We start from the raw sequence: 27,401 nt of genomic DNA, 5'->3' as shown, positions 1-27,401 counted from the left end.
AAGGAAAATCAATGCAAATTTTCTCATACATAAATTAAACCAATCATCACATTTATCATCAATCAACTCATTACCAAACAATGTCAACCAATCCACAAGTTCCCTAGCATGATTCTAGGTTTTTTTTCCCAAGTCCCTAAACATGCTCCTAGAATCAAGTTTCTCGTATTCTTATACGTACCTTAATTAAATCATCTTTCCAACTAGCCACGATGCTAGAAATTACTCAACTTAAAGTCTCGGTGGGGTGGTTGCCGGCGATTTTTGGGCGGCCGGAGGTGGCTCGCCGGCGGGATGTTGGAGGCGGCAACAAGGTGGTGCAAGGTGGCGTGAGGTGGGGGTTTGTTTCTCCCAAAACCCTCACGTACAACATCATAAAAAAAAAGAAAAAGAAAGAATAAGAAAAGAAGGAAAAGAAAAGAAAAGAAAATTAAGGGAAAAGAAAAAAAAGATTACTTACCCCAAAATCTGATTTTTGATCTCTTGTTTGGGAAAATTTTGGGGTATTGAGAGGTATTTATAGAGTAGGGAATAAAGACTAGGTTGGGCTTAAAAAAATAGGCTTTAGTTATGAAATATTTGACCCACAAAGGTTCAAATAAAAGAATTGGGTTTACTTAAATGAAATGGGTTGGTCCACAAGGAGTATGTAAGGATTGTTTACATACTATTATTTAAACGAGCTCAAACGATTAATAAACGTTTAGCCCAAAATAAATTATACTTTTATAAAACTCAATAATTTAAATACTTTAGCCCTTTAAATATTTAATTAAAATACTTGAGTACTTTAAAAATATATTTTATAATTAATTAAATAATTTATAAAATACATAAAAAATACGGGGTATTACAAAAACACACACCTAATGTTTGTTAAAGAAAAATCTAATTTCTAAATCTATACCTCAAATCCACAAGGTAAAAGGGGGATGTGGGTATGGCTCATACCACACCTTTAGGCATCAAATAAAAAGGAAAAATTCATCCCGGACAACAACCAAAAACAAGGTATTAAGAATTTAGTTCCAACTTCATACCACCTTAGTTTCATTTCTGATTCCAAACTCATACCACTTTGTGAACCAAACGCCCCCTTATATAATTGATCGATGTGGAGTAGACTCGAGTGTTTAGTGCCTTAGTGTCAATGTATTCTTTTATTGGCAGATTGGTGTCGATTCAACGAGTAATACAAGTTCGTGTCTATTTGTGACATACTCTACAGTTGGTGTCAGTGACTGTAATTTTACCGAGATTTAATATCATGCACTAAACTATAGCTACACTAGTAGTTTTTGATTTTATTAGTCTTTTATGGTTCACCTTTTGTCAAACATTTAAATAAAGAAAAATGTAAAATAAATTAGCTCTTTAATAAAGGATAATGATACATGTAGATATAGATAAGCATGTACTTTATTTTGTATATCATTTTCCATTAATAAAAGCTGCCACTCTAAAGTTTTGGAATTTTATTGAATTTCCACCAATAGAAAACAAAAAACAAGTTTCAAATTTAATTTCGTTATGTACCTTCCCTCAAACTATACCTACATCCGTTTATTATGATTTGCAACAATTAAACATTTTTCACTCACACTTTATGTTACATCGTTGTAAATAATATGAAATAAAGACGGTAAATAAAAAGCTATGTACCTCTCTCTAGAAGAAAAAAAAGAAGGAAATTCAATGAATTTCATAGCTTGTGATGATCACGATGAACAATATAGTCCACCTTCCCTTCAACCTATCCTCATTTACATTCCTAAAACCAAAAAAAAAAGGTATACAAACAAATTGTTATGTACAAAATTTTAGAAGAATAACAAACTCCCTCCTTATCATTCTTCTAATTTATCCTTGAAAATTATTACCCACTCTGTCTCATAGGCCGTTTACCACGAGGATCTGAACCTAGACTCCTAGCAGTATGGGTGGTGGTGGTGGTGTTGGTGACACTCATCGTACTGGAGGTGTGATCAGTTTTAGTTGAGGAAGATGCACCCGAAGATGCAGTATGAGAGGATGATCCACCTGGATTCCGTGACCTCCGATATCTTGAACCAGGGAAGCCAGGCCTGGTTGGTTCTTCCAGGCTCGTTGGTTTCCTTGACAACAAAACCACTACACGACGCATTGATGGCCTTAAATTAGGATCTGATTGGGTGCATAACAGTCCTATTTGAACGCATAGAGCTACTTGTTCTGCATCTGCCGTGCTTGCTATTGATGGGTCCAAAACATCCAGACTTCTGCTTTTTTTGAATAGCTTGTAAGCCTGCCAAACCAAAATTTACCTATTATATTTTACACATGAGATAACATTCTAGTTTTTACACCGTTATCTTTATAATTTTGCCCACATTTTCCAGTATATAAGAAATAAACAGAGGATATACACGATTATGGTGGCAGTAAACATTTTATTTCCGCAAATGACTGATTGTATGATGGTTACAGTAGCTGGAATGTACACAATTTGGTATCACTTCCAAGTTTGTCTAGAACCTTGGCCTAGCCATTTACTTTGCTATTCCAGCCCTTTCGACACATCAAAAATATGAAATAGACGACATTACAATGACAAGCTCGAGCTCATCAGCCCGTCTTTTACTCATCCTTACTCTTTAGCAAGCTCAGTATGAAGCCAATCTTAAAACATCGAAATGGTACGATGCTGCATATCATTAAAGACCGACTTCCTAATGATAATTTTGACAATTAATTTTGTGGCCATTATTTTAAGATTAATCTTTACGTTGACAAGTAAAACCCCAGACCCCACTTGACTCTTGACCCATCAATATAATATTTACGTTGACAATACCCAAATAGGTCCAATTTTAGCCACAGATATTTGTGGAAAAATTCCATAACAAAAGTCACAAATCTAAATCACCCTGTCACCTTTCCACAAAATAAAATAAATAAATAAAAACTAAATATAGTTGCTAGATTGTCTAAACTTGTCAGATTATCTTGAAACGGAAAGAATACTTCCCTTTTTTTAAAAAAAAAAAGAAAATTGAAATAGAGTTTCACCAGTGCAAAACTTTGGACATTTTTATCTTTAACTATTTTTAGTAAAGTTTATAAACCACGACTACTTTTTTTCCGTATAAAAAACAAAAGATGATTAATGAGGGATGTGTGGATAGTGAAGAAGTCCAAATGGTTCGATTAAAAAAAAACCGGATGAAGTACATGTTAAGAAAATAGGGCTCATCTTTTTCAAGAGATGAACTCTCCTACCATCATGCAGACGTCAAATAATGCAAAACAGACGGCAGCCGCCTACCAACATACCCCCACATAATAACTCACTCACTAAAACCAGAGAAAACGTAATAAACTTTGTCACAAATAAGATATAAAATAAAACATATATACTTAGTAAAATATATTCCACAAAATTTAGGTCAAATGATTCATCTGGTGAGTAATATTGACTAGAAAAGTCCAAAAAGGTTAGCTGGAATAAAAATAGGTTTTGTGGGCGTGAAGAAACTCTACCAGATTTTGGCAAGAGCATGCAGCTGAATTCTTGGTGCATCCTAAAGCCTAGGTTCATTAATCGTCGTCACTGAAGAAAAAGAACAGTTTCTACTTTAATCCCGTGATCGTAGTTACTCCCAGCATACAATTATTCACAAGTTAAAACTGGGACAGATTCATACATACATAATAACCCATAATAAAATAAAATGCATACCATATATTTCATTAAACTCCTTAATAGATATCGAATTGGCAATTCCAAAACTCCCTCTGATCCAAAATATTAATAGCTTTAGTTGATTGATTTTGATCCAAAATATAAAATGTTTTGTACTACCAATATAAAATTACATGTCAGTTCATGGCTTCATGCTGTCAAAACCATAGTTAAGTTGATAATTTGAATGCATTACAAAACGTCATTTTTTAATTTATACGGCTTTAATAAATACTAAATCCAACTAACAACAAATATGATTGAAAATACCTAACTACAAATGACCAATATTAAGGATCATAGGGAGAACAATTTGTTAAGTAGATTGACTAGTAAAACCACTAACTTACCCAATCAAGTAAATTTTGAGCATCAAGGGATAGATTGTATGAAGAGTTCCGCTGACCACTAATCAGCTCAAGCATCAAAACTCCAAAACTGAATACATCGGCTTTCACTGATAAATGGCCATGCATGACATATTCTGGAGCCATATAACCACTGTTTCAATCAAACAAACTGCAGGTCAGAGAGCAAGAACATTGCCACATTGGGAGAAAACAACTCTATAATAGTAAGACATACTTGGTACCCGCAACTCTAGTATTTACATGTGTTTGATCTTCAGGAAAGAGACGAGCCATGCCAAAATCAGCAATTTTAGGGATCCATTTGTCATCAAGTAAGATATTACTAGCCTTGATGTCACGGTGAATGATGCAACTATGTGAGTCTTCATGAAGGTAAAGCAATCCTTTAGCTACACCTGCTATAACTTCATACCGTTTTTTCCAATCAAGTTGTTGACGCTTATCTGGCTCTGTATCAGACACCATCAGTATTATATCAATTAATTTGGCTATAAAATGAAGCAATTTTTTTTATTTTTTTTTGAAAAAGAAGCAGTTTTTATTTAAATAAGTGCAATTCTGTAGTTAAGTGACAATGGCTTTTTGGGAGTTGTTAAGGTTAGTTCAGCATGGATTCATCAATTACGTCAGGAACTTATGAAAGCAATGCTTCACAATGTTAGAAAACTAATTAGAAGAAAATATTATGGATCAATTATTTGGTATACAGAACTTAGAATAACATACAGTCAAAAGTCATGGCTTCAATTATGACCACATGTTTGAAGTACAATGGGTACAACATCGGATGCCATAAGTGCACAACTTTACAACTTCAATATCATGATAGTTTTGAAACTTTGACCAACCTAAAGGTTGTATGTGAACAAGCAGAAAATTTTCAAAACTAATCATATGATCCCACCTGAAGGATGTATGTGAACCAGTAGAAAAAATTGCAAATCTCATCATATGCCCCCAAAATACAACCTAAGGGAACAGGTAGAATTTTTTTAAATTTTTTTTTTAAATCTCACCATATGCTCTCACTTGTCTTTGACACATATAATGCGCCAAAATACAGCTTTTTACCATCCAAAAGGCTTCAAAAGATCACTAAATTCTCTGATTTCCTAACCAGCAATCATAAATTTCCTAGAATTTCAAAAATGGAGCAAAAGTCAGAAAAACTAGCTTGACGACTACACCAATCACTAAAACAATTTCCTTGCCCCAATAATAATGCCAGCAGCAGCCAGATCAATCACAAATGAAAAATCTAAATAAGGTCAAGTTTGTCATTTGTCATCATTTGCTGAATTCCCCTACAATTACCAACACTTCTCTCATTGTTCAGTATTGTCATAATGATCCATAAGAACTTTAAATATTCAGTACACAGAGAGGCTATCTGACATGACAGACACAGAAATGAGAAACAAGTTTTTCGGTATCGCACAGAAACCGAGTAGTCTCCTTATATCATTACTTAACAAAATGACTGCCATGTGATCTAATACACAAATGCTTTCAACAATGTATATTTTACTTTCTCCCAAGCTCTATGCATAATTTACTTTGTAACGGGTTCATGCTTGCAAAGGTGTAAAAGTATAATGATCAGCAAATTACCAATTACACTCTGCAAAATTTTCTTTATTAAAAGTACATTCTCATTGAGGCACTTTCAAGTTTGCATTGGTATAATCCGTATGGATTTTGACATAAAGATGAAGATCAAAATGTGAATACAACTGAAGGTAAAATTATCAAAGGCTTCCAAAAAAGAAGGCAATTATTGCATTCAATACCCAGAAGCAAAGTGTGGCAGTCAAACAACTATCTAAACAAAATCTAAGCAAGATAATATAATGTAATCATCTAAGAAAACTTTTCAAGGGTTTAAGATTCATGGATAATTCATCAATATAGAAGAAAAAAACTAATTTTTATGCTTAAACCAGGATAAACACCAGAGATACAAGAATCTAATTGATAAGCTCACCCAGTTGTTTTGAATCGTGAGCATAGGTTCTGTCATTCTAAACATTATCGACAATTAAGGAGCATGCTTTGCAGAGGAATAATTATAGCCTAGCTTCTCAAAGAAGAGAGAAAAACCTCATTCACACTAAATCTGAACCATACAAGCTTCATCCGATGGCTCAAATCAAAAACCCGAGTCTTTAAAAAAAAATGCCTGCTGCAAACAGGAAACAGGTCCATGAGCATCCCAGCATGTACTTTGGGTGTCCATGCTGACCTCCTGCATGCTACATATCATGGTTATGGAAGTGTATTGAAGGATGTTTTGCTTGTTCTGACTTCTGACAACTCCTTTACTGCAACCTCCTGATGACCTTAGAGAACTCTACACAGGGTCCAAAAGATCTCAAATAAGCTCTCCTAAGCATGGATCAAACTCGTTGTCATCCTTAAAACACTTATAATCCCCAAAAGAGGCAAGCGACTCTCATAAAAAGCCTTTTGCTCAATAACAGAACATACCAACCAAAGTGACCTTGGAAACATTGGATACATTCATTCCATCATCTGTCCAGCATTGGAGATTGGCAAGCCATGGTATTTCCTTCCCTAACAAATCAAGTATCCAAAAGTTACCTGGATTATGGGTTTTACCGACATACTAATGATGGAAGAATCAGCTGTTTCATCCCTAACCAATTACTAGTGCCGAATAAAACTAGAGTATTTGCTGTAATTTTATACTCTTATTCACAGAGATTGCTTCAGTTGGAGCTTGTACAAGAGAGATATATGTAACCTTGATATCTATAGAAATATTTTTAAAATTTTTTTTGCTCTATCCAACTCCACAAGCACCATATTAGTATGTCCTTTAAAGGCCATAATATTAATACTCCCTCAAACTAAACTACTCCTTATAAGAGTCACATGCACTATATTGGAATGTCCAAGAAAACATTCCAGTTTCCTGAATTTATCAGCAATACCAACCAACATTTCAAATTAGTATCTTGCTCAAAGCATACTAAATACTTCTTCAATTGTGATGAGTAAAGATAAACAAACAATTATTTTAAATATAATGAGCATAATGTAGTTAAGAAATGTCATAATTCGAACTAGTAACACGACAACTAACAACCACAATAACCATCACAAAATTACCTCAGAATCAAGGAGTGTTTTGTTGGATCAGGAAAATGATTTTTCCTTGCACTTTCTCTCATTTTCTTTTGTTTGGTTTGTAAAGGGGTAAAAAAAAAAAAAAAAACAATTTTCCCAATGGTGGAAAATAACTCTCAAGGATTGAAAGCATTTTCCTCTCGAAATGAAAGGGAGTGTAAGCCATATTTTCCTCCCACCTCCTTACCACCTTTTTTCTCTCATCCAATCATCCTCGCCCTTCCACTCCTAGTTTCCTTGTCTCCATAACTTATAATGTAAGAAAACAAACAAGGGAAAACAGAAACTAGTTTGCAATTGTATTCTTCCTTAAAAAATTGTTTTCCATGAAAATCATTTGCATAATTTTTAGTTAAATCAAACGGAGCCTAAAACACAAGACAATTCATTGCAAATTGACAGAAAATCTTACTGAATAGAAGCTTGTCAACGCTTTCATTGGAGACGTATTCATAAACAAGGAGTTTATCTTCACCATGTGTACAATAACCCAACAAATTCACAACATTTCTATGTTGCACACGAGCTAACAACTTTGCCTCATTGATGAATTCTTTCTGCCCTTGTCTTGAATGCTGTGACAGCATTTTCACTGCTACCTCTCTTCCATCCAACAATTTACCCTACACCCACAAAAATTTCCCAATTCACTACTTGGGTATAACCAAATTTCTATTTTTAGCAATCAAAATTTCCTTACATACTTTTTTTTTTTTAACTAAATCCCACTCAGTAATCCAGATCCGGGTTCGAGCCGGGGGAGTACTGCTTCATTCCCTGGGCTCGAACCTGAAACCTGTAGTTAAGCTAAAACAACTCCCTTACGAGATCACTTGCTAGTCCAAATTTTCTACTTGAATAAACAAAATTAACATACCTTAAAAACAGGACCAAAACCCCCTTCACCAAGCTTGTGAGAAGAATGAAATTTATCAGTTGCTTTGATTAATGTCTCATATGAAAATTGTTTTTGCTCTTGTGCTGCAATCTTCTGCAAATCTGCCTCTTTTGAACCTTCTAACAAATACCCAATTCAAAAAAACATACAAAACACTTAAAAATCAAGCTATGATCACAAATTATAAAGTAATAATCTTAATAATCAATATACAAAGATAAAGAAAAGGGTTTTTCTATTTTTCTTTTTTTTTTTTTTTTGTTGGGTACCTTTGTCAGAGTAGAATTTAAAAGGATTCATCATGCTCTTGATGAAGTCTTTGGCTTTCATATTTTGATTCAGAAATTTAATCAAATTCCATGGAAATGGAATAAAACTCAAGATATAAAAATTAAAAAATAAAAAAAATAAAAAAGTATGTTGAAAATCTGAAGTTTCTGAGGAAGAAGTTGGCTGACTTTTCCACAGGTAATAAATAAATAAATAAATTGATGATAGAAATTGGTAGCTAATTTTTGTTAAAATTGAGAAGAGGGGATGTTTAAGGAAAAAAAGGTGAGTTGACTTGAAATTGAAATTGACTAAATTATTAATGTTGTTAGCGACGACAATAGTGAGGTGTTGAAAGAGCAGTACTCATCAAGTTATGAACGCGTAGATTGAGAAATGCACGTGGGATTTGTTCATCCTTGCGATCTTCCGCGTAGTAGTTGTGAAATTGGCGAATTCGTCAAAATCGACTATTCCTAGTAATACTAAGTCAACCTCAAACAAAAAGAGGTCAAGTACCCTAATATAGAGGGATTTAGAGGTATGTCATTGGTGGAGATAATATAGAAGATATCAAGGGGTGTAATGGACTTATTAATCAATAAGGCAAGTGGTGCAATAATAAAAAAAACGGAATAAGTATGATATTTGGAAAATCCCATTGATGGGTGTCAAAGGTAAGGGCAATGGCACTTGGCCTGCTTGAGCAATATATGGCGAAGTACGACGTTGCCATAGAGGTTGAATCCGACAAAATGATGTCGTTTTTGAGCTGGATTGTTAGAGAACAAGGACTGCTGATGTTGGGATGGCGGTGGCAGCGACTTCAACAGCTATGCCAATTTGAAACGTGGTGGATACCAATGCTGTGGGAGGAAAGAAAAGAGGTAAAGAGAAAAATCATAGGTTGGATGGAACTAGAAGGTGGCGAGGAAAGAGAATAGGAGTATAAATAAGTGAAGTGGTATAAAAGGTCACCAAATTGCCCAGAACGGAGGAGATGCAAAGCACGGAGGTCATGGGTTAAGTTTGAAAATTGAGGTTACCCTAATCAATGATAAAATTTACAATTTAATGACTAAACCTAATCTTTGTAGTTTGTAATTCTATAGCAGCCTCTTTGACTTGAGATAACACAAGAAACTTTCCAGCTTGCAATTACTATAATATATCCGACAAGGCGACAATACCCCAACAGGATGTAAAATGGTGTTTTGCCAATTTTGATACAACTATGAGAAAAGAGAGAGAGAGAGAGAGAGAGAGAGAGAGAGAGAGAGAGAGAGAGAGAGAGAGAGAGAGAGAGAGAGTAACTGAACATGTACTCGTAACATTACAATGACAACAACTGATTAGGCCTATCCCAAACAGAAAAGGAGGCATATTTCAGAACAAAGACGAATGTGGTAACACATTTCAAGTACAGCAGTATCAGTGATACAAATTACACCTCGCAAAGCACTCCATGGCGAGTCCCTACATTTACCATATTTTTACACACGAACCCATATAATAAAAATATACAATCCTCATATTTTGGATCTCAATAGGAAAGAATAAAAATTATTATTCTTGATCAGTAGGATTAATGAATCTCTTTTTTCATAGGTTTACACTATAAGAAGATCCAGTGTAGAAATGCCTTCATCGTATGGACATCTCATACCTAAAATCTACGACATATTAACATCACTTTGATAGCCTCACTTTACCAAAACCATATGTGCTAAAAGCCAATTGCATCCAATCAGGGTTACAGCAGTCCTGTATTCCCGAATGGATTAGCAGCATTTTGTTGATGATTAACAGGAGCAACAGCATAAGGTCCAAAACCTACGTCACCGAAAGGATTTGGTGCCCCAAGCCCCACAGGTGTCTGCGCTTGTGCATGATAAGGAGCCTGATAAGGACCAAAAGGATTGTGTGGCGGTTGCTGAGTCATAGAATTCATCTGAACTGCAGCAGGAGGAGCAATGTTGTTGGACATTGCAAAGGGATCATGTACTTCAAATGGATTGGGGGCTGATGGTACACCATAAACAGGCTGCTGGATGGCTCTATAAGCTCCTTCATCGTACAAACTATTCAATGTGAGTGAATCCAATCCACCAGCCTACAAAGGAAGATATATTACCAATGGTATCAAATAGCAGTAGCACTGTATAAGCTCCACAAACAAAACATATCATGCTATAAAAATTCATACATGGCATTGTAAAAGGAAGATGCACACACACTCATTTCTTTTCATACAAAAACGTGAATCTACCCTATCCAATGATCATGAACTATCCTCGTTATATTATATATTAACATAAATCATTGTAAAAATTAATGTCTCTAGCTTAATATACATCATTTATCAATTGCCTCTTTCACAGCAAAAGAGATCATTAATGATAAACCAAGTCAGGTGATTCATGGTAAGGTATTATTATGACAAAAATCAGAACCACAGGAAGGTACCATAATAAAATCAATAAACAAAAAGGAATTCCCCCCCCCCCCCAGCTTTCAATTTAGTATGGCATTAAATTGAAAAGATTTTCAACAAGAAGCTTGCACAAACACGTACTTCAAAGACAAATAACCATGCAGCCATAGTAGGCTAGTAGCTATCTGCACGTTCCATACTTGCATCATCTAATTCTGGCCAAACTGGTCCAATCCTAATTACACGTTTGAAAAGTCTAAATTATAGAATTTGAGTGTAGAAAATGTAGTGATTGGAAAAATGGTTCTTCCAGGTTCCAATCCCCACCCAAGCACTCTAGCAAAGAGCACTCCTTCCAAAAGCTAAATAGATAGAGCAATACTTATCAAACAATATTGATCATAGCATAAAATCCAGATAGAGAATTTGAAAAATGAGGTATAATAGTGCCATATTAAGGAAGTGTTCATATAAAATACCTATTTTTTTTTTTAGCAACAATATCTTATCTACAATATATAAGAAGGATGGTAAGAGATTTTGGAAGTCCCACAACTGAAACAAAAATCCTTTTAAACTACTTATCTCAACATACAACCAAAAAAACGGTTATTAGAATATTTAGCCATCCCTATCTTCTCCTTTTTTTTTTGGAAAAATGAAAACTAATAATCCCACCTTTGCTAATTCTGCTCAAAATAATTCCACCTTTTCGAAATCTGCAAACAATCCCACCTTTGACCCTCATCTGCTCAAAACAAGCCTTTTACAGATTTGTCAAATTGGCAACCTAAGTTAGAAGGTGACTTGCCACGTGTCACCTTCTAAATGCTTTTTTTTTTTTTTAAAAAAATAATATAAAAAAACAAAGAACAAAAATAATTATAATAAAAAAAAAAATAATCAACCCCTTTCCCAATCCTCCCACCTGAAACAGACTCCTCACCATTGCCTTCTTCTTCCCTGCCGGAGTAACACCACCAGCCAACCCCACCAGAAAAGCCCAAGCCGCCCCAGCCTTTCCCGGCCAACGATAGCAGCCCCTTCCTTCCCTTTCCCTCCGAACCGCCACCTGAAACAGTCCCTCCTGCCCACCAACAACAACCCAACCAAACACCACTAAACACACACCGTAATAGTAGCCATCTCAACCTCACATGCTGCACCTCCACCATATCACGGCCCACAAAATCAATGCATTGCTCAACCCCATCAACTACCAATTCCGTTCCCAATATTCGCACACATACAGAGCAACCACTAATCCGCCCAGTAACGACCACATCTTCACAGCCACCACTCCCAAATAACGACAACATCAGCCCTTGCAACTCCAAAAACTACCAATAAACAACAACCAAATCGACACCAAAAGTATCAATTGTAGCAAGCAAACGCCCAATTCTGACTTCCTAGAACTCTGGTGGCAACAATTCACTCAATTTCTTCCGCAAATTGACGTGATAGCAGGGGGAGGGTGACGCGAGAGGGGAAGCAGAGCAGAGGGAAGGTTTCGTGGGTGGCTGGGGTGTCGAGTTTAGGAGGTTTCAGGGTGGCTGGGTGGTCGGTTTAGGGGGTTTCGTGGTTAGGTGAGAGTGGGTGTGGTTGGGAGTTCGGGGTGGAGGTCTGGTGGTGGTAATGGAGGTTTGGTGGTGGTGGTGATTGGAGTTACCATTAAAGGTTAGGGAGGTGGGAGGTAGGAGGCGAGAATTAAGAAATTAAAGTAAAAATAAAAATATAAAAAATAAAAAATAAATAAATAAAACATTAACCTTTTTTACTGGACTTGAGCAGATTAGGGGTAAAGGTGGGATTATTTTCAAATTATTTGAAGGTGGGATTGTTTTGAGCAAAAGTGGCAAAGGTGGGATTATTAGTTTCCATTTTACCTTTTTTTTTACTAGACTTCTGCGAGTAGACTATAATTTCACAAGGCAACCACCCAAAACACCACAGAAAATAACACTTGAAATATACCACATAAACAGAATTCAACCAAAACTTGAAATAAACAAGCAAACAAAACCTGTAAGAAAAAGTTTACATTTGTAATTTAACTCGCATCCTTTTCCTCACGGAAATTTATAGAATATCAAAATGTTCAGGGATTGATATTTTGCCTTCCATTTAACCATATCCATAGTTAAAAGCAATGTCCTAAACTAAAGGCCAAATCTTTAAAATTGACATTTGTGTTTGACATTCATCCCAAACTCAAGAAACATGAGCATACTAAGACAGAAGCACTGAGAGAGAGAGAGAGAGAGAGAGAGAGAGAGAGAGAGAGAGAGAGATGTTAGCTTATTGCAAGATGATTCACAAATATGAATTCAGCCAAAAGCATATGAATGAATTAACGAGAAAGTATGCAAAATACGCATCATCAATGAACTCAGAAGGATAGCTTTTCAGGATGAAGAGAGAAACACGATTTATCTCTTACTGCTAGATAAGATTTAACCACACACTACTTGCGCTAGCTTCCTCAAAAGTCTGTTCCTTCACAAGTTAATGCAAATTTTAAGCGGTAGAAACCAGCGATGCTAGAGAAGGATACCACATACCAGTTGCCTCTCAGTATGAGTAGAAATGTCAGTGCTTGGAGTTGTGACCAAAGCAAGTTCCCATCCAGATGGATCAAAATTGGCTGAAGCAGTGCCAGAATTTGAGGTTGAAGCAGCACCTTCTCATTCCAAATAAAAAAAATGGACATTAGTTTTCCGAAAATAAAAGAAACAAACAGAAATTCACTAAGGAAGAAGAAAAAAACACAGAAATTTACCTGATGACACTATGGCCAAGGCCAGCGCATTACTTTCCTCAATGGCTGTTGCATCAGGTGTAACATCATTCAACCCCTGCAGTCAGAAACTAATAATTATGACAGCAAAAATCAGGGAGCCAAAGAATAGCACGGTGTCAATTGCATAAGAGAAGGTACAGGTTAGTTTGAATTCCAAATTTATCCCCACTCATCCCTTTATTTCCCATATATATGTGTACACTATGGTTTCATCTGATAAAATGATTTCAGAAGCATTAATGATTGCATATGATTATAGGATAAGTTTTCTTTTTCTTTTGGTTTGAATTCCAAATTTATCCCCACTCATCCCTTTTTTTCCCATATATATGTGTACACTATGGTTTCATCTGATAAAATGATTTCAGAAGCATTAATGATTGCATATGATTATAGGATAAGTTTTCTTTTTCTTTTGGAAGGATGATAAGAAAGAAATCCAAGCTGCCACATATTGGCCCTTATTGCTTAAATTTGGCAATCTTTTAGGAACTTTCTGTCCATATTTGGCTTTTCAAGGTTGTGAAAAAGTCTATCCCTTAGTCTCAAAAAGTTCTTCAAGCTTTATTTTGACACCAGATCACTGGTTTTTGCGTATGTCAAGCATATATACTGTGTTGGTGGTCCAATACTGGGCAAGATACATCAACAGTTCACTAAAACTTCCGCCCACCAATTTCAGCCCATTCATGTGCCAATACTAATGCCGCCCCTCAAACCAGCTCTCCTAAACAGCTATTAGCCTATTAGACTGGTGATCCTTCACAGATTTTCAGTTGTATGTGGCATGCACTCATGCATGCTTAGCCACTTGGAGGTGATTTTGATGCTTTCAGAGTTGCTCAGGTTGCAACTAATTGTTTTTTACTACCATATAATGTTACTCAGAATCTTCATCTTAGATAAAGTATATGTGTCTAATCCTCAACACAGACATGGACAAAACACTTCAAACTTCTATATTGAGCCAAAACCACGAGTTGGATGATGGGACACGTATTCGTGTCAGACAGCAGTACACGAGTCCGGGCAACATACCAATCACCAGATCTCCAAAAGAGCAGCTTTTGAAATTTTACTAATTCAATCACTTTGTAATTTTATTTTAATGTTTTGTGGGTTTGCTTCTAGATTTATTATATTGCCACAACATTTTATTCTCTTTAAAGGATGCTTTCAATGTAAAGGGTTTTCCCCCGAGATAGAAAAAAGGTCTCCAGAAAAAAAAAAAAAAAAAAAAAAAAAAAAAGTTGCCCCTCCAATCCCTAATATTGGATAAATCTAGAAACTTTTTCTCCCAACCCTATCACTAAAAAATGAAAAAGAAAGAAAGGGGGGAGGGGAACTATCAATAAATTATGAATACAAATTTTTAGAGCTGTCAAAAAGTCATGTCGTGTTGTGTTCGTGTTTGGTCCCGTGTCAATTTCGTGTTGTTCACAAAATCTATCAAAACTAAGTAAAAATGCAGGATAATGCATAATTTGACCAATTTATCTAAACAAGTCGTGTTAGGGTTGGTTTGGTGTCGTGTTGACTTCGTATTTTCTCTCTGTAACTTCGTCTTCGTGTTGTGTCAGTTTCGGTTGTGTTGTAGTGTCGTGTCAGAGATTGACAGCTCTACAATTTTTCCCCCACAACTTAATAATTGTTACAAAGCCCAAAGCATCCAAATTTTCCACATCAAACATGACTTTTCTCTTTATCTCCACGAAGAAAGTGCAGAAAAAACTAGACCTTACTCAAGATAGATGAAAACTCAGGAAAACTTGTTTTAAATTACAATGTATAATAACTTTTACTGAATCATATGGAGCCATCTCATCAGTAAAATATATCCTAATCAAGGAGTGACATACCAGCAGATCGCCAGAGTCCATACTCATAGCAGGGGGAGGAGCTTCAGTAGTAGCAGGAGCAGCTTCAGCACTAGATATCAAATCATCTGAAGCCACAGGTTGAGGATCTTCAACAGTTGATTTATCATCTTCAGAAAGAGAGTTTTCCTCAGGTTTGTATGTAAGTAGAAGCCTTTCCGGGAATTCCTGATTCAAAATTATGGACCAAAAAGGTTAACCAATATCAAGCTAATATATAATAGGGTATAAATACAAAATTTATCTGTGATTTAGAAGTCAAACTTACCAGCTGCTGTGCTGGCAAATCTACCATCTTAGGTGCCTCTCTGATATACTCATCCATGGTTGCAAGAAACGATTGTGGTGGCTGCAAAAGTAAGATAGAACATATATCCACCATATCTAACATTATCAAATAAATCATCACCCATATAACTACATTTAACAAAACCTCTTAACATTAATAATTACCTCTCTCAAAACAGGAAACTGGAAGTTCCGAGCAAGTTCCAATCCTTTACAAACCTCATAAAACTCGGAGAGACTTGCAGCCTGCATTGAAATTACAAGATAGTTTTACATATATTACCTGACTCAGTAAAATAATCGAACTTAGTCCCCAATTAGTGCATTTATATTGACAAATTTTTAATCTATTAACTTACGTCATTACTTTTTACCTAAAAAATCAAACAGAAATTTTCATAAACGAACCCATCTGGCCATCTCTAATCCCTTCATATACATTCCTCTATATAATAACCATAAAGCAAACAAGTTATAGTATGGTAGAAGGTAAAACGTCAACGGGCTCCCAAGATTAGTTCAAACAGCAAAAGCTAATTAATAATACCATTTTTTATCCGAGAGAGAGAGAGAGAGAGCGCTCTAAGAAGCACTGCTAAAAACAATAACAATTAGGAAGCTGTAACTATCTATTATCATCACCTGCTGGCCAGCTCTTCTATAGATTTCAAGGGCTTTCACAGCTTCATGTCTTGGCATTTCAAAAAACTGCCACAAGAAAACATGAAATTCAGTGTGACTCATTTGCACAAGTGCCTTAATATGTGACAAAAGTAAAAATCCAATTTACCTTGTCAACCAGATTAATAATTCCATCATTAATGGCACAATATATTTTGAAACTCTCCTTAAGAACCTGAAACAAGAAAGAACCAATAATTCCTCTAAGTGGGATGATTCGGAGAGCAAATAAATGTCAAATGCAAAGATGATTAAAAGTCAAACAACCATAATTCATATAATAATCTTGGTACCAGATAATCATATGTAGCATTTAGAGAGAGAGAGAGAGGGGGGGGGGGGGGAATATGTAACTGAGAACCCAAATCTGACAGTGCAGCAACTTGCAAATTACTAGTCATACATTCAACTGCTCAGCTAATCACAGATCTCCGGAGCAAGGCTTCTAAATAAGATGGGTGGAATGTGAAACAAAATGAGGTGAGATTCATAGGTAACCTCGATGGGGAAGAGTTGACCTTAACAAAAGTTAGAAGGTAACCTTTAGTACACACTCTTAATTAACCAACTCATCAACATTACTTAGGTCAGAAAATGGATGTCCATAAAACGCTTAAACAACAGACAAGCCCCATATTATACAAAAGATACAAAGAATACAGGTCAAAGAGTAAAGGTCAATTAAATGTTGAAACTTGCAGAAATGCTTTAAACGTATATACGTATAGCATTATTTTGCTATGATAACATATAGTTCGAAACCAGGACAATAGCAACATGATGTTGTGAACAATATAGATACCAACACCGGATAGCAATAAAGAGGTTGGGCTATAGTTATATGGCCCATGTCAGCAGGTAATACAAAATTACAAACAAGAGGCCAGCAAGCAACAACAATGCAGCCAATAAAATATGTTGCTTTCTTTTCTTACCAATATTTATTTCCTCTTTCAAATAGACTATTCCACAAAATTTGTAAACACCACTGTCACGAATGTAAACTCGCATAGGTTTCATTCTCTCACATCACCATCTAATATTCTAGATCCAAAAAAGCTTAAGAATAGCTCATGAATACTCAAGTGATAAGCTTCTAGTTAATGCTTACCACAAGTTCGAGAATCAAGCTCAATAACTATCAGATTTTTGAGTATTTTCAATTTAATTGCATAATGGCACATAAAACAACAAAATGTCTTCTAAAGCATAAATTACACCAATGTTCCACCATAAACTCATTTTCTTCAAGCATCATAAAATTTACAAAAAGAATTCCAAAATATTGGTGGACAGACAAATGTAACTACATTAATGGAAGTATCAAACAGAAGCCTGCACATCAAGCTTAGAAAAGCAGCAAAAAAAAAAAATCCATAAATAGGTTTTTACATACCAAAGCAAGTGCATACTGTATCACATAATTTCCAAGAGCAGCACCTTCTGGCTGTTATGAGAAATAAAAAGTCAAGAAAAATTAAACATAAAATTAATCAGGGGAAAATTAAAAGAGGAGAAACCAAATACCCGGCATCCAATAAGACGATAGAGCAACTGCTGTAAGGCTGGCAACTGCTCCAAAAGTTCCTCTGAATCCAAATCCCTGGTTCTACTGTAACCCTGTAAAAACGATTCAAACAGCAAAGTTAAGCAAGTATTTCTCAAACAAATATATATATATATATATATATATATATATATATATATATATATATATATATATAAAATAATAAAATAAAAAAAAGATAAGGTTTTATACAATATAAAACACAATAATATTTCACACTAATTTACTGATAATAATTTTGTGGCTAAACCTGGCTAGCTTCACATATGAGATTATGACTACAAAAACATGATACAATTTCCCATGCTGAAGGTCCAATAACGGGAGTTTGCCTTTCTGGTGACATCTTTCCTCAAACCTTAATTTCAAAAAAGTGCGCCTAAGGAATGTTGAGGAATAGGGCACCACAAGGGATGGCCTGAGTACATAGCAAAAAAGACCCCAGAAAAAGCAAGGATAATGATGTGAACAACACCTATGTTACATGGACTCTTCATTTCACCTTAAGTACCCATGTCGGACCCTCGACACTCGGACATGGGTATGACACTTGGATACTTCACTTTTAGTTCAAAATCATGGATATTTTTCACAAAATAGCCGAGTCAGACGCTTGGACAAGTTCCCGTGTCAATCATTGGTACCCGAGTCCATGTAACATAGAACCACACTGTGCACTCATGGCTCACCTAGTGGAAAGAGGGTAGAGTAAGCCATGGGCAAAGTTCCAAAACATATGCTTCTATTGTGAACAAGGAGGAATGGGACCAAAATAAAGAAACTTGCATACTAGGCTTGCTCTCGAAGTCATAACCGACTTTCTGTCCTTTCTCTAACTTTTTTCCCTCCTCACGTCTTCACCCATCTACTATTCCCACCCTTCTTCAGATCCTCTGGTTTAGAGCACTAGGAAAAATAGTTTGTGGTGACAACAAGGAAACCATGAGAGTTTAACTTCTTTGGAATGATTCTATTTTGTTTCCAGCCCTTCCAACTGTTCTACTCATTAATTCAATTTTTCTCCAGCTTTTGAGGACTTCTTATCAATTCTCAGCCTCATTGTCATTTTTTTCTCTATTTTTGACCTTTGAAAATACAAAAAAGCCAAGAAATTACAAGAGTATGACCAATACATGAGCCATGGGCAGCATTGCGTATCTACTTTACAGTGTTCCACAAAATTTTCTTAGGATGTTGCAATTTCCAGAGGAATATCACTCAAACCACAATGTCTAAGGACATTTTTATCCCTCCCCTCTTTAGACTCTCACCAACTAACCAAGAAACCCACCCAGCCCACAGAACTACCATCGCCAACCCCGCTTCACCTGACCAACACCGCAACTCAGCCAATTCCAACAACCAATACGGGGCAGTGTCTCTGAATTCCACCTCCTCCAAGGGAAGAGACAGAATTCAGAGGCACCACTATTTTGATGGTTAAGGAGATTGCTTTGGTGGTTGTGGATGTTTCAGTGGGGTGGTTGATTCTTGATGGCTGGTTAAGTAGGACTCACTCTGTCAGGTAACAGGGGTGGTGGAGGCTAGATAGGTGATGTTGTGGGCCAATATTTGGTCAGGTGGCAGTGGCAGGCTGGAAGCAGCAACGATAGTTGGTCAGGTAGCAGTGAGAGCAAAGGTTGGTCTGGTGGCAGTTGCAGTAGCCTATGTAGGGGTGTTGGTTAGGTAGCAGTATAGGTGGTGGTTGTGCAGTGAATTGGGAGAGGAGAGAGAAGAAGAGGGACAACAAAGTCGTTACCTATTACGGCTTAACCTCTGGGAGCAAATAGCAATTCACTATTCTTAACTAAAGGGAGAAGACAAGTGTCATATTCAGCCAAAACCCATAGACACAATTTCTCTTACTAATTTGAGTAGTATGCAAATTTTATATGCAGCAATAGTTTACTAGTAACACTGAATATAGTTAAAGAACAAAAATGATTCCTCCATTTTTTTTAGTTGCATCACTTCTGTAATTGCGGACTCCTAGGCAATTTTTTTGAGTACAGAGAGATAAAGAGAAAAAATAAAGAGAGACCATATGATAGGAGAAGAGAGAAAAACTAGAAAGGAAAGTGATGCATCTAAATAGAAAATTCTACTTTTAAAAAGTGATGCATCTAAAAAAAAAACGGAGGAAGTATACAATAAAAAAGGATTAATCCCGAATTTAAGAAAGAAGCCATTCTCATATGTAAATGGCATGCCTACATCTCATACCTCACATCTGATCTTTAGGAACCCTATGCCCTTTAAAGTGCCTAGCGCCTAACAAACCTAAGACTTTCAGCAAAACTAAGGAACCCTCATTTCTCATGGCACATTGTAGCATCTACTCATAATCCAAGCTTCAAAACTATCACCAACTATTCTTAAACAGCATGATGTTATCTATGGCCTCATAATTTCTAAAAAGATAAATGTTATAAAATGGCATCACTTGCATGAATCTACCAGTAAATACAACCAACTAATCAGGCAAACTAATTTTAAGTCAGCAATGCGTTTGAGTGTCTAGCAAATATGTAATGGATCCATCAGCTATAACACATCTAACATATACTAATATTTTCCAATTAGAACAAAGTGATAAGTTGAAATTTCAGAAGGAAAAAATGAAAGAATACACACCTTCTCCTGCCCATCAGCAGGTTTTGGTAGACGCTCAGCTTCAATATCATATTTTAGAACTCTAAAACACTCAAGCCGTTCCTCTAAGAAAAGTGCATAAGTACGAACCCAACCAGAGCAATCCCAAGCTGCAATTTTCAATTATAAAACTACATAAGATGTTGCAACATGGAGAAAAAAAAGAGCAGCAAACTGAACACGTAAAAATGAACAAGCATAACCAAGAAAAAGATAAAAGACTAAAGGACAACCGATTGGACTTGAGTCATCCTTGAAATTGGAGAGCTGCAGTACACGCCCACGTTGTGAGAAACCAAGAAGTTCTTCCCTAAAAGTTGGATCACCCTCTCTCAACAGCCTATGGACAACTATCAATGTTTTCAGTGCAACCTGTTCATTAAGGTGGGGAAAAACAACATAAGAATCCTCATAAGTCTATGCATCATAATCTATAACATACAGCTAAGATTCTGCCAACAAAATCATAAAGCAGGACAAGTATTCATGTACACATTACTTTCATCAGTAACCAAATCAATGGATTCTCTCCAACAAAAAGTAATACAGCAAATGTGGTGAAGTTCAGATCTGTCACATATATAACTATAGCTATGTAGCATAGAAAAAATGAAAAATGGATCATGCTTTGTTTCACGGGCCCAAAGCACACAAGCAAAAGGAAATGACAATTAGTTAATCGATCAGCAGTTCAGCACCATGGAGATAAATCAAGGACCCTGTATTATGAAGACGGTAAGATGCCGTTCTATGATAAGTTGTTGATCCATGATATGCTTAGGTTATAGCATTTTATACTCATGCCATGTATGTTTGTATAGAGTGTTAAACATTTCAATAAAGACTGAAATTTAATGGCATCGAACGTTTTAATCCAATATTAAAGCCATTAAACATCAACACGCAATTAAATTCAAAAATTTTACACTCACAATATAGTCACTATACAGTTAAAACACCTTCAACTCCACACTGAACAACAAAACAATATCCTAAGAGATAGAAAGTATATTTTGAACAATAATGTAGAGATATGCTGCAATTAATGACAAAGTCGAATAATTTCTATTATGTCAATTCACAACAAGAATCCATGAGATGCCACATCAACAAATCGCGACTGTGGTTTTTTTCCTTATTTGTGATCAGAAGGTCAGCATGAAGTGGTGGTGCAACAAGCAATATTAAATTTCCATTACTACATACAAGACAAAAGCCCACAGAATCCATTGTCCAAAAGCTCGCAAGTTAATTTACCTTCGTTTCACTATAATGGTCACACCTTTTTTTTCAATATCCATTTCATACATTTGATCACTAATACCAATGAATAATAATATTTATTACCCTTAGAGTACTAATTGAGACAAATCAAACAAGACAACGCACATTAAAATTTTGATGCTTATATGAATGGAAATACTCTATCAAAGATTACAAACTTTGACGTCAAAAAGTAAAGTGAAACCAAGGATGAATAGAAAAGGTCCAAGATGAATCAATATAATAAATGAATCCATCTTAATTCCAATATTAAATAACTCAATCTAAAAGACAAGTATGGAAGCATTTGGTAATAGAAAAAAACAATTATATCTAAGATAACAATAAATTTGCTAAATTTAGAAAAAGGCTATATTGAATAATCCATAGATGGCCAACACATTTTCTTTTGACAAGTGATAAGCCCGCTCACGAGAGAACATGCACAATGCAACATGGGTACCAACTAACCTTAGTAAAGCATGAAGATAGAGGAGTAGATAAAATCACCAAAATGGAACAGACAAATAAATTTGCACAACCCAGTGCAAAATCTTAAGGAGTGCCAATAGTTCAAAATTTTGTAAGAGCAGAATGTTTTACGTGTTAAGTTGTTGAAATGTTATCAATTATTATTTAATAGGAAAGTAAATGTGATGTGAGATAGGGGTTTTCTTTAACAGAATGTGAGAAGGACTGGGGCCGTAATAATGGATTATTTTCCAAATAGGAAGTACTCTGATAAATTTAGGACATACGAAAAAGAAAAGTGTTCGAACAAAATAATACTCCCTCCGTTAAATATTATCTGCAACTTTTGCCATTTTTCTCCAATCAGGGTTATGTGCAACTATCTGTTTTCTTTCCTTTTTTTAGTAAACAAAAACCCTTAAAATTACATTTTTACCCTTACTTAAAAATTCTGATTTTCTTAATTTTGCCTTTAACTTAATTTAACCACATTAACCTAAAACTAATCAGATTTCCCTAATTTAATTAATCCCTCCATTCACTCCCAATCCCAACCACCAACAATTCCTCTTCGTCTTTCACTCTCCTCTTCGTCTCTTCATCTTCTCCATGTTCATCCTTCATGTTCATCCATTCATCATCCTCTTCGTCCTTCATCTTCTCCAGTTCCTCTCTCCTCATCATCCTCTTCGTCTTCCTCTCTCCTCTTCGTCCTTCCGAGTTTTGATTTCGTCTTCCTCTCTCCTCTTCGTTTTCTGAGTTTTGATTTCATTTTTCAAGTTTTGATTTCGTCTTTCTCTCTCCTCTTCGTCGATTTTCTGAATTTTGATTTCAATTTTATGGGTTTTGATTTCAATTTTCTGGGTTTTGATTTTCAAGGTTTTGATTTCGAATTTCTGTGTTTTGATTTCGAATTTTCTGGGTTTTTATTTTCGAAGATTTCGATTTTCGTGGGGGTGGTAGTGGTGGTGGTTTCGTGGGGGTGGTAGTGGTGGTGGTTTCGTGGGGGTCGTAGTGGTGGTGGTGTCGTGGGGGTGGTCTGAGTTAGGGTTGGGTCTTGGTAGCGTGGGTGGTGGGGTGGTCTAAGTTAGGGTTGGGTCTTGGTGGCGTGGGTGGTGGGGTGGTTTGGGTTAGAGGTGGGTCTTGGTGGCGTGGGTGGTGGGGTGGTCTGGGTTAGAGGTGGGTCTAGGTGGTGGGGTGGTCTGGGTTAGAGGTGGGTTTGGGTGGTGGGGTGGTCTGGGTTAGAGGTGGGTCTGGGTGGTGGGGTTGTCTGGGTTGGAGGTGGTTAGGGCTGGTGGTGGTAGTGGTTTTGTGGGGTTCGTAGTGGTGTTGGTGAAGGCGGCGGCGGTGTTGGTGAAGGCGGTGTTGGCTGATCTTTGCCACTTGATTACATTCTCTCTCCACCTTAATTACATGACACAAGTTACTTAACTTTCTCTAATCTTTGCCCTTTAAAAATTGCATTGGCAACCGTGAATTGTACTGCAGTTGCAGATAATATTTAACGGAGGGAGTAAAAGACATTACACTATCAAATCCTACAATTCTTTTTAAGGCAGTGACTACATTCTCCCTGCAAACAAAAGAACCTCTCAACATTGAAAAACCTGGCTTTCGCATAATATGTTGTAAAAGTTTTTGTCATTGACACTAATCAATATGATGATCCAACAAACTCAGTCTCCACAACAATAATACTAATTCATAGCAAAAAGAACTGATTAGATTCAGCCCAAAATTCATCACCGAGTGAACAAGAGGTATCAATTCATTTCTTAATTTACAGAGAAATGGTCATAAAACGAGAACCAATAAAACAATACATAAAATATGCAAGCAAACAAAGAATAATTAAAATATACTTGACCAAATGATGATTATATGATACTGATTAAAAAATTAAGACAGTACCGTCCAATTACGAGTCTTGCCTAGTCGGCGAGCAAGAGCATGAAGGCAATACGCAACATCAGCCCTAGGCCTAATTGCAGATGTAGCAAGCAAAATCTCTGAAATCAATTACCAAACATCAACAAATTCTCAATCCACTAAAAACGGATCTACCACAAAAAAAAACTTCAAATATTACAAAAAAAAAAATGTAATTCTACTCACTTCTAAGATGCCTCTCTTTTGGCGGACACTCGACATGATTCGTTGCCTTAACAACCGCAACATCCAAATCCTAGTATCGCACAAAAATAGGCAAAAGTTAGACCAAAATAATCGGAAAATTCGGGCAAAATTACAACAAAAAAAAAGGGGGGGAAGAAAATGAAAAACCTTATAATCACTGTTAATTGTAGCAAGACCGACTTTGGTGTGGTCTTTAATGGCACCGTAAGCTTTCCGCCATGTTAAAGTCGCCATTGATAATTACTATCAAGCTTTATCTCTCTACTACACAGAGATCGCCGACTTTCTCTCTCTAGAAATGAATCTGCTACTGAAGAAAAAAAAAGGAGGAAAATGAAGAAGAAGGTTGAAGAGAGAGAGAATTTTGGTGAAGAGGTGGGAAAAGCAAAAAAGTCTGTAGTCTGGAACAGTTGGGTTGGGTTGAGTTGGGTGGGGTTTTTTTTTTTTTTTCGCTGGCTTTCTTTTGTTAGAAAAAATTATGGCATCATTGCTTTGCTTTCATCTTAAATTTTCATTCAATAGTCAATATTAAAAATAATAATGATGATGATAATAAATTAATATAGTACAATTAAGAATCTAATAAGCTATTGCACTACGTATATTGTATGGTTTGGGGTCTCTAGTACTTTGATGTTTGTGTTAGTGTTGATTGGGCACAAGTTGATTTAGGTGTCGTTTGGTTGCTATGAAAATTTACTTCTCATAAGAATTTGTATTTCATGGGAATTAAATTCCTACATCAAATTCATGGAAATTGCATAAAATTATTTGGTTGGCATGAAGGAAGTTGCAAATTATGGGAATTTTGACTTACTTGGGGGGGTTAAGTAATTAACTTCCCATATTTTGTGGGAAGTCGCAATTCCCATGAATTTGCAATTCCCTCATTTACATCTTTTATTGTCAACCGAACAACTCATCCATTTTCAAATTCCCGTGATTTTCCACTTCCCCCATTTTCTTTGTGTAACCAACCAACCTCTTATTAAAGTAAGTTCTTCATGGTTTCAACAACAATTGTATTCCTTTCTTTTGATTTAATGATCCATCATTCCCTCTCCTTAAATCCTTAACACTAATATTCAAACGTCCAAAATTTCCTGAAATATTCAAATTGTATTTCTTTTAAGAAATCTCCTTCCAATGAATTTATGACAAAATTGAAAAGATTCATTGTATATACGAGTTCTACACTATAATTTTTTTTATTAAAACTGTGCATCGCACGGGGATAATCTAGTACTAATCTATACTAATATTTTAAAATAGGAAGTTAAAAGTATAAGTGTCCACTTCCTGTTTTTCTTGATTTTCTTTTTTTTTTTTTTGGTTTATCCTAATTTTTTTTCCAAACAACGCTTCTTTATTTCAATCAAACCCCTTTTGTTTCTGTTCAAGATTCCCAAACACCGTTGTTTCCTTTTCAGTTTCTCTATTCAATATTTATAAATAATTTGATTCCCAGTTCTTCACTTGTATCTAATCAATCCTTTATCTCTCTCACCCAAACGGTATGTCTGATTTTAAAGGTTAGTTGTAATTGTAATCCTCTTCCCCTCAATTTCCCATAATTTTATATTGTTTTTTAAAATTCGTTTTCGAAATTTTATTTATTATTATTTTGAATTTAATTATCTTATAAAGCAAATTATTTTTTGGAATTTCATTTATTTTATTTTTCAATGTTTAAAGTCAGTTTTATATATTAACTAGATAAAGCCCGTGCAATGCACAGTTTGTTTGTATTTTTTAAAACAAATATTTTTTGTATGTATGTGATAAAATTTGTTATTGTATTCGTTGTACGTAAAATTTTTATTTTAAAATAAATTGTGAATTTCCACTCATTTGTTATATATTTAGATTAAATTCCTAATCTCAAAAGGTAATATTTTATATTTAATTAATTTAAACTTTAAAATCTCATTCGCCAATTTTGCTTATGTGGTATTTAAGTTATTCAATTATAAAAGAAATTACAAATCTCTAATTTAGTTGGCTATAACTAAAAATTTTAATCCTACATGGCGCGTTAAGAAAATTTAATCCTACGTGACTCTCTAAAAACTCTGGAAAAAACTCCCTTTTATATATATACTAGTTTTGTGCCCGGACAATGCTCGGATGGTTGATAAAATTTTACGATAAACTTTTAGCGTGTATGTTAGATACGATTATATAATCCTTTTTGAAAATTTATATAACAGTCTACTTCTTGTAGTTTTGTTTGCAAACAGAGATATCTATGTTATTATTTACTTGAAATTTTGTTTATTGAACTTAAATTATTTTTACTGAAGTGAAAGTATTTTTACTAACTAAAATTATTTTTACTGATTAATATATATATTTAATGATTTTCTATTTTTTTTTTAAATTTATTATAAATGGATCTTATTTTAAAGAACTTTTTAAAACGAATTTTATTTATTAAAATGTATGATTAATTTTGTATATATGAAATATTAAAAGTATATCTATAATAAAACTCTATACTACAGGAAGAGTGTGATCCGAAGAGGAAGAGTGTGATCCGAATCGAATCGTTTAATGGAATATGTAAAAAAGCTCATGTGTGAGCTGAAGAGCGAAGAGGTCAGCAAAGGGGGGGGGGGGGTTCTAGGTGTGTAAAGCAGCGCTGGAAGGCCCCAAGATCAGGTCGGGTGAAGCTCAATGTTGATGGAGGGGTTTGCAAGGGGTGGGGGTGTTGTGCAGGTGTTGTAATTTGGAATGAAAGGGGGGAAGCTCTCACTGCTGCTGCTTGGATGATGGAGGATCGATGGTTGCTTGCTGTTGGGGAAGCCAAAGCCATGTTT

At 35.5% G+C, this 27,401-nt stretch overlaps 2 protein-coding genes across 3 annotated transcripts; both read right to left on the bottom strand.

Moving 5' to 3' along the window:
• Window positions 1-1,531: 1,531 nt before the first annotated feature.
• Window positions 1,532-8,770, bottom strand: LOC110694408 (putative receptor-like protein kinase At4g00960). Of its 2 annotated transcripts, none has more exons than XM_021871579.1 (6): window positions 8,410-8,770; window positions 8,120-8,256; window positions 7,655-7,865; window positions 4,307-4,541; window positions 4,072-4,222; window positions 1,532-2,284 (listed from the first exon to the last, which is right to left on the bottom strand). In XM_021871579.1, the coding sequence occupies exons 1-6, from the start codon at window positions 8,468-8,470 to the stop codon at window positions 1,877-1,879; spliced, it is 1,203 nt and encodes a 400-aa protein (XP_021727271.1). In that variant the 5' UTR covers window positions 8,471-8,770; the 3' UTR covers window positions 1,532-1,876. The 2 variants fall into 2 exon arrangements, with proteins under 2 accessions (XP_021727271.1, XP_021727270.1); XM_021871578.1 differs by having other exon boundaries at window positions 8,120-8,259; window positions 8,410-8,767.
• Window positions 8,771-9,762: 992 nt separating this feature from the next.
• LOC110694405 (putative clathrin assembly protein At2g01600) lies at window positions 9,763-25,011 on the bottom strand. The gene is made up of 15 exons (XM_021871577.1): window positions 24,730-25,011; window positions 24,562-24,631; window positions 24,358-24,455; window positions 20,946-21,084; window positions 20,695-20,822; window positions 18,021-18,113; window positions 17,890-17,940; window positions 16,603-16,668; window positions 16,455-16,520; window positions 15,978-16,058; window positions 15,793-15,873; window positions 15,507-15,692; window positions 13,627-13,702; window positions 13,409-13,527; window positions 9,763-10,523 (listed from the first exon to the last, which is right to left on the bottom strand). Exons 1-15 carry the CDS (start codon window positions 24,814-24,816, stop codon window positions 10,164-10,166), a joined length of 1,701 nt encoding a protein of 566 aa, XP_021727269.1. The 5' UTR covers window positions 24,817-25,011; the 3' UTR covers window positions 9,763-10,163.
• Window positions 25,012-27,401: the final 2,390 nt, after the last annotated feature.

The sequence above is a fragment of the Chenopodium quinoa genome, unplaced genomic scaffold (genome assembly GCF_001683475.1).
Source record: "Chenopodium quinoa cultivar QQ74 unplaced genomic scaffold, ASM168347v1, whole genome shotgun sequence".
NCBI classification, from domain to species: domain Eukaryota; kingdom Viridiplantae; phylum Streptophyta; class Magnoliopsida; order Caryophyllales; family Amaranthaceae; genus Chenopodium; species Chenopodium quinoa.
Note: the sequence above shows the minus strand (reverse complement) of the source record. Positions and strands in the feature narration are given on the sequence as shown.

Excerpts from the sequence above, each read along its gene's own strand:
- LOC110694405 (XM_021871577.1), bottom strand. The coding sequence starts at position 24,816 with ATGGCGACTTTAACATGGCGGAAAGCTTACGGTGCCATTAAAGACCAC. Across the intron at positions 15,693-15,792 it reads ATTTGCCAGCACAGCAGCTG|GAATTCCCGGAAAGGCTTCT; the intron begins GTAAGTTTGACT and ends ATTTTGAATCAG. Across the intron at positions 13,703-15,506 it reads TGGACTCTGGCGATCTGCTG|GGGTTGAATGATGTTACACC; the intron begins GTATGTCACTCC and ends TTCTGACTGCAG.
- LOC110694408 (XM_021871578.1), bottom strand. The coding sequence starts at position 8,470 with ATGAAAGCCAAAGACTTCATCAAGAGCATGATGAATCCTTTTAAATTC. Across the intron at positions 4,542-7,654 it reads CGTTGACAAGCTTCTATTCA|AGCCAGATAAGCGTCAACAA; the intron begins GTAAGATTTTCT and ends TGTCTGATACAG. Across the intron at positions 2,285-4,071 it reads CTCAAAATTTACTTGATTGG|GCTTACAAGCTATTCAAAAA; the intron begins GTAAGTTAGTGG and ends TTGGTTTGGCAG.